General features: G+C 46.5%; 1 protein-coding gene across 1 annotated transcript in view; it reads left to right on the forward strand.

The window, feature by feature from the left end:
• DCLRE1A (DNA cross-link repair 1A) overlaps positions 1-7,144 on the forward strand; it is a 7,832-nt gene extending 688 nt beyond the window's left edge. Inside the window, exons 2-7 of the mRNA XM_018573972.1 lie at positions 60-504; positions 2,125-3,154; positions 3,239-3,507; positions 5,155-5,288; positions 5,394-5,512; positions 6,997-7,144. Of these exons, the coding sequence (XP_018429474.1) occupies positions 69-504; positions 2,125-3,154; positions 3,239-3,507; positions 5,155-5,288; positions 5,394-5,512; positions 6,997-7,144 (2,136 nt within the window). The 5' untranslated portion in view covers positions 60-68. The remainder of the gene's footprint in view (positions 1-59; positions 505-2,124; positions 3,155-3,238; positions 3,508-5,154; positions 5,289-5,393; positions 5,513-6,996) is intronic.
• Positions 7,145-7,293: the final 149 nt, after the last annotated feature.

Raw genomic sequence — 7,293 nt, forward strand, 5'->3', positions numbered from 1 at the left:
ATGCAAACCATGATACACATTTGTATTTTCATTTCATTCTAAATGTCTTTTTTTTCCAGTTTTAGAAAATGTCCGAGAGCGAAGAGGATATTTGGGGATACAAATCCATCAGGAAGAAAAAAAGCGCAGACAGGAGTTTTGAGAAAACAGAATCCAATGAGAGAACACCAAAGGCGGCAGTAAAAACGAAGAGAAAAGCTGCTAAGAAAACGTCGGGGGCTGGGAAGAAGACTACAGGCGCCAGGAACACTCAACCGCCCGGCGAGAATGGCAACGTTACCAGCCCGACGAAGGGACAAAATAATTCATCGTCCGGTACTGGCTGCGAGGACCTGTCTACACCAAAGAGGACTGACCGTAAGAAATCGGCAAGCCCTTCAACACCTAAAGCCAAGCACAGCGGATATTGCCCCAGCTGTCAGATGCCGTTCTCCGTTTTGCTGGTGCAAACGCCTCGATGGCATGTGAGCGAATGTTTGGACACCCCATCGTCCGCACAGACAGGTACTTACCTCAGTTGAGTGTCAGTGCATATGGATAGATATAATCCTTAAAGCCCAGCTCCAGTATAAATTAAAAACTCTCCCATCCCCCCTCCCCTCACTAATCACCGTGCTAACTTTAGTTCCTATTTTTTCCCCCACTTATCCTAAGCTGTGGTCACATGATCATCCAGCATCGGGTTTTATTTCCTCTCGGTTTACTTCATGCAGGGGGTCATTCTTCCAGGTTTCCAGGTCATTGCCTGTGTGAGGTTTACAATTCCCATTGGCTGTTCACCAGTTGGATCCTCTTTGGATCCAGAAGACTACTAACATCGGCCCAAGGGAAGTCAAGGGGATTGGTCGGCGAGGGTTTCTGTGTGGCTGCCCCGCTGGTGGAAGTGGAGTTGGGCTTTAATAAGTGAACTTGTCAGTAGACAATGTTGCACAGACTGCTTCCAGTCTAAACTAAGGCATCCACCCCCCCCTCAACCCAACCCAACCCATCTCGCAATGTAGTGCGGGTGCTTCAACACCTACATTGTGTTTAAAGTGGAACTCCAGCTTAATTACTGGTAATGCTACATCCGGAAGGCTGCTGGGGATGCCAAAAAAGCATGGTTTTATTCATACTGGATATGCTGTCGGCTTTAACCTTCTGTCTCGGCTGCTCTGAGGTCCCCTGCTTGTACAGTAAAGGATAGCGTCTTTTACACCCACCCTTCCTCCCCTCTTCTCCATTCACAAGACATCTTGCATTACATTCATAGAATACAAGGCTTTCTCTGAATGGACAAAGGGACATCCTGACATTCATCTTCCCTTCCCCTGGTTTGATATCTGCTATTTTCAACATATAGAAAACAAAGCTCCCATCTGATAGAACCCACTGAATTACGGAAAATTGTTATCTAATACTTACAGTAATTTTCCTTTCTGGGCACTCCTCATGTCAGCATACCAATGGGTTTAACTAGGGCCAATCAGAAAACAGGGCGTCGCGTCATTATACGGCACCCGGCTTCCTGATTGGCCGGCTAGATGGCTCCGGCTGGGTACCGGACGAAGGCCGCGTTCTCGCTGGAGAGGCCCCGGGGGATGACAGGCTACACATACTAAGGTAAGAGGGGGCTTTTTTGTTAATTGGGAAGCCGGGTGGCGTCTCTTTACACGCTGCCCGGCTAATCAGGAAGCCAGGTGGCGAGTCATTACACGCCACCTGGCTTCCTGAATGGGACTTCCGTTACTCGGTAATTGGTATCGGCGAGTTCTAGCCTTCCCCAACTGTTGTAGAAATAAAAAGTATGTTTTGGAGATTTTCCCTTTCTTCCTTTCCCATGAAACTATTATTACCATGACAGGAAGTGAGAGGAAATCTCTCTATCAGAGCCCCCCATAACAGAAAAACCTGACGGGTTCTAAACCGTGAAAGGAAGTAAGAGGAAATCTCTCTAACAGAGCCCTGCATAGCAAAGAAACCTGACAGGGGTTCTAATCCTTCTCAACTTGTTCTGTCTGGATATACACTTTAACCCTTGATATGCCACCCTCAGTGTATACTTTAGAGCTCTTTTCACAGCATGTGGCCTGTTGACTCTGAACATTGTATTGTTTTATTTTATTATGATTTTTGTTTTTGCAGAATGCCCCGATGGCCTCAGCTGCTCGTCCACCATTGCCTCCCACTACAAACGATACGTTCATTACCTGCTGGCCCAGAGCAGGGCTTCTGCACTCTCCCCTTTCCCTCCACTCTTCACCCCGGATCTGCCTGCTCCCGACACTACCAAATCGCATGCCAAATCTAACGGAAGGAACGACACAAGACGCTCACATTCCCAAGTCCTAGGCGGTTCCCCCGCTTTCCCTAAAAAGACCACGAACGTTAAATCCTCCCAGTCGCGGTCCCCTGCCGGCTCTCAGGGATCGGTGAAGCAGACCTCAATGGATGCCTGGCTCTCCTCACCAACCAAGATGTCTCGGGTCTCCCTAGACCTCTCCCAGGAAATCCCCAGGCAAGAGTCTGCGCGTTGTGTCAACGCGGCTACATTGCTGGGGTTGTCGCAGATGGCCGAGGATTTAAATGGCCGCGCCATCTCTTACTCCCCGCTGGTCAGTGACCAGGAGCTGTTTAGTGACGATGAAGGCCAGGAGGCGGGCCCAGATAAAAAACTGTTCTCTGACAAATTATCAGCAGAGGACATAGAGGAACAGTTTCCTGCTTATGAACACTTTATAACACAACGCAGAATCGAATCTCCCACTAAGCGCAATGGAAATAATGAAAGTGCAATACAGAATGAATGTGTGCAGAGCAATGGAGGCTCGTGTGTTGCTGATTGCAGCATTGAAGGCAATAATTGGTCTGAATGCAGCACACCTGTCTCAGAGATAAGTGAACGGGCCACAGCCCAGGTAGAAGCTGATGAGTTGCTTGTCTCTTCTAATGGCAATAGAGAATCGGCTCTTCTGACGGTCCCTGTAGCTGCAGTGAAAGTAGAGAAGGAGTTTTGTACGAGCACCCAGAGATCCTCACAACAGTTCACCGCTAGCGGGACACACGCAAAGCAAAGCCTAAGCCAACTCTCTTCCGTTATGCCATCAGGCAGTGCTGCGCCCTCCAAGGAGATGAAACAAATGGACATTGGAGTTTTCTTCGGCCTGAAACCGAAGTCTAAGCCAGCCAAGGTGCCTTTGAAAACCCTGACCCCAAACGCCGACGCTTCCCAGATTGGGGAGAAATGGCCGAGGAGGAGGAAGAATGTGGGCACGCTGGGGGACGTACGTTATCTAGATGATAACGCTGGTGGGGTTCCATCAACGGCGCCATCAGGAACCCAGAGAAGGAAGAGGAAGGCTGTAGGCTCGCTGAGTGATGCAGATTCTCTGCTTAATAACACTGGTGAGGTTTCAGCAACGGCGCCGACGGGGACCCAGAGAAGAGAGTGGAAGAGATTCAGACAGAACTCTACCGCAGAGGAGAAGAAAGGGAGGAAACAATGTCCTTTCTACAAGAAAATCCCAGGTGATTCTTTTATAAAGCTCATGAAGATGTCTGAAATAAGTTCCAAAATGCAGCAGGCTGGACTGCAATGTAGTGCTTCAAAAATGTTGTGCAGATGGGAATAAGGCCTTATGAGGGGAATGTATCAAAACTGGAGCAGACAAAAACTGGAGCAGCTGTGCACGGCAACCAATCAGCTTCTCTCTTTCATTTTCAAATCTTAACTGAACAAACTGAAGATAGAAGCTGATTGGTTGCCGTGCACAGTTGCTCCAGTATTGATAAATTTCCCCCTTCGTGTTTGATATTTTGTCTATAGTGGGGTTTTTATTCTTTTTAGATCTATATTCATCATTCTGCCCACTTTGCTTGCAGTTGGCACATTTAATTTCAGTATTTGCAAACTAATTCTGCTTTTTAACACATAACTGGCTACATATAGATCTGTACATTGTGTTTAGTAGTCTGCAAAGGGTTATTGTTGTGTGTTGTCCACATTAATCAGATTCCTATTTTATAACTTAGGAAAAGGAGAGCCTCAATGTGAACGTGCAGATCTTCATATCTGTGTTTATTATGGTACTTTATAATTGCATTGCAGTAATACAGAAAACATATGTGCAACAATGTGGCGAGCTACTGCATATATATTTTGTATTATATCGCATATAATTTTAGTGCTTAGTAGCTGTGTTTTTTTTTTGTTTTTTTTTTGTATCACTGGATCCTTTCTTCAGTTCATTGGATCCTTCGGGCGGCACATTGGATCCTTCCGTCTGAGTGAAGGCGTCTCGAGCGTAGATTAACAAAGCTTTAAAAGCACAATACAATGTGACAGGTGCCCTGCGGTGTTTGTACGTGACTTTATAATTCCTTAGGCCTCATTCACATGAGAAAAGGCCGGCACGTACAGCTCCGTGCTGCGTGCACGGCCGTATCGGGCAGCTCTTGGGAAGCACAGGTGCTGTGTGTGATTAGAACGCAGCCCCTGTCCTTCTCTATGGGAGTACTCCGCCCTACACTCACCCTCCCTGCACGTCCGTGCGGGTGTCCGTACCCGTACGCTGATAGGATGGATCCTGTCTGCGTCCGAGCCGGGACACCCGCACACGTACGGACCTGCACTTGGGGTGAGCGTAGGGCGGCGTACGGCCGCATAGTCCCATAGAGAAGGACAGGCTGCTGTGTACTAATCACACGCAGCACCTGTCCTTCCCGGGAGCTGCCTGATATGGCCGTGCACGCAGCATGGAGCTGTACGTGCCGGCCTTTTCTCGTGTGAATGAGGCCTTAAAGAGAAACCCTGAACTAGTGATGTGCTTGGTGCGGACCGAGTATGCCTGTGCAAAAAATGCAGTCCAATAAAATATTAGAGCGTGTGACTTTTTTGGACAGGCAGTTTATATGTTCAGGTAGATGTAAGCCCAAGATCAATGATGTTTAATAGAGAACTGTGGGTGTTAAGGGAACTAAAGTACTCTCAGGAAGTCAATTTGGATGCATTGTCTGTCTTTATTCCACCAGAGTCACTTTACGTACTGGTATCTGCAGTTATATTTCTTGGTAACTGGATTGCTGTAACCGATCCTTATCCTTCTAGCTTCCTTCCTGTGTACACGATATGTATAAATAGTGGAACTCTAATGCCATCATCCTTTTGTCTTTTAGGCACGGGTTTTGCGGTTGATGCTTTCCAGTACGGCGCAATAGAAGGGTGCTCCGCGTACTTCCTCACCCACTTTCACTCGGATCACTATGGAGGTCTCACCAAGAAATTCCGTAATCCCATCTATTGCAGCAAGGTGAAGTAACATCAGTTGTACTTTTTCTATAGGGCTGCCACTAAGCTAAGCAGAGGAATCTTCGGCTTTAACCTTTTTTTGTTTTTTTTTGTGTTTTTGTTTCAGATCACGGGTAATCTAGTGGCAAGTAAGCTGCGGGTGGAGAAGGAGTTCATAAAGACCTTACCCATGGACACGGAGTGCATAGTGGACAATGTCAAAGTTATCCTGCTAGATGCCAACCAGTACGTAACCATTCATAATTTCTTTCTAGATGCATCTTATTTGTATATCACTCGGCTGTAGATCCTCCAATCATCTCTGACACTGTCCTTCCTTCTGGAAGGGGGCTACGTCTGTTCCCCATGGTCCCTGTGAGTGTTGTAAAGTAGTCACCGCTCCCCCCCCGGGATGGACTACAATCTCTCTAGTTAATTTGTATTGAGATTGTAGTCCATCCCGGGGGGGGAGCGGTGACTACTTTACAACACTCACAGGGACCATGGGGAACAGACGTAGCCCCCTTCCAGAAGGAAGGACAGTGTCAGAGACGATTGGAGGATCTCCAGCCGAGTGACACACAAATAAGATACATTGTTGCTCAGAGTTCAGGGACTCGGAGGGAGTTTTAAGATTTAAAGTGACATTAAACCCTCAGATATTTTAACATAAACCAATACTGTAATGTGCGCCTTACTGTAATCCATGGTAGTTTCCCTTCTCTTTGCTGCTCTTCCTTTTAAATCCTCATCTCTTCTCATGCTTGGGGAGAACTTCCCTTTGCAGCTGTGTGCCTCTTCCTGTAGCGCTGGCTCAGGTTGCGAACCTACACACAGACACCATGTATCCATTCCAGAGACAAGGCAGTCAGCTGCAAAACAGAAGTTCTGCAGAGCATGAGAAGAGATGAGGATTTAAAAGGAAGAGCAGCAAAGAGAAGGGAAGCAACCATGGATGACAGTAAGGCGCACATTACAGTATTGGTTTATGTTAAAACATCTGAGGGTTTAATGTCACTTATACTCCGGAGTTTAGTGTCCCTTTAAAATGATGCAACTGTTACTTTGTTCAACTAAGGAATGAGTATTCCACTAATAGAAGCTGCAGTTGTTTATATAATGGGTGTAAAATATCCCCATTCTGTTAATACCCCTTTTATATTACCAGCTGCAGTTTGTATCGGTGGAATATATTTTGATGTTGTAGATTTGCAGGACACCATTATGCCTGGACAGGGAGGTTTCTGATGCTTTTAAGTGATTTTATTTATAATAAAGTTGATAAACGCTCTCAGACTATGGTAATCCCCGTAATGAGGATGGTCTAGAGCAGTGGTAGACAAACTCCGGCCCTCCAGTTGCGAGGCAACTACAAATCCCATTGTGCATTGCAAGACTCTGACAACCAAAGGGACGACTTGCAGATGCATAATGGGATTTGTAGTTTCATCACAGCTGTAGGGCTGAAGTTTGCCTCCCCTGGTCTAGAAGATGATGTGACAGTGTAGAGATCACATTGTTTGTGTGCACTAAAAAGTGACTTTATTATAATGTAGATTTTGTAAACCATTTGCCCTTACGTCCCTATTTCTGAATTATTTTTTTTCTTTGGGTCACCTGTATATTTCATCCCACCCGGACAAAATAAATGATGGAGAGCACTTCATATTATATCTAACCATAATGACGAGTAATATAAAGCCTTCTCTCATTATTCTGTCCATATACAGCTGCCCCGGAGCTGTGCTGCTGCTTTTCATTCTCCCGAATGGGACCAACGTATTGCACACCGGAGACTTCCGCGCAGACACTTCCATGGAACGTTACCCGGCTCTGATTGGACGGAAGATCCACACTCTCTATCTGGATACAACGTAAGAACGTCACAAGGATAGGATCTAAAGCAGGGGTGCCCACAATTTTTTGTGTTAAGATCTACTCTTCAAATGACGAGCTACATGTGATCTACCAATGAGAAAAAACCTCCCCGGCTCCCTCTCCCGGCTCCCTCTCCCGGCTCCCTCTCC

This window comes from Nanorana parkeri, unplaced genomic scaffold (assembly GCF_000935625.1).
Source record: "Nanorana parkeri isolate BGI_ZX_2015 unplaced genomic scaffold, ASM93562v1 scaffold2653, whole genome shotgun sequence".
NCBI classification, from domain to species: domain Eukaryota; kingdom Metazoa; phylum Chordata; class Amphibia; order Anura; family Dicroglossidae; genus Nanorana; species Nanorana parkeri.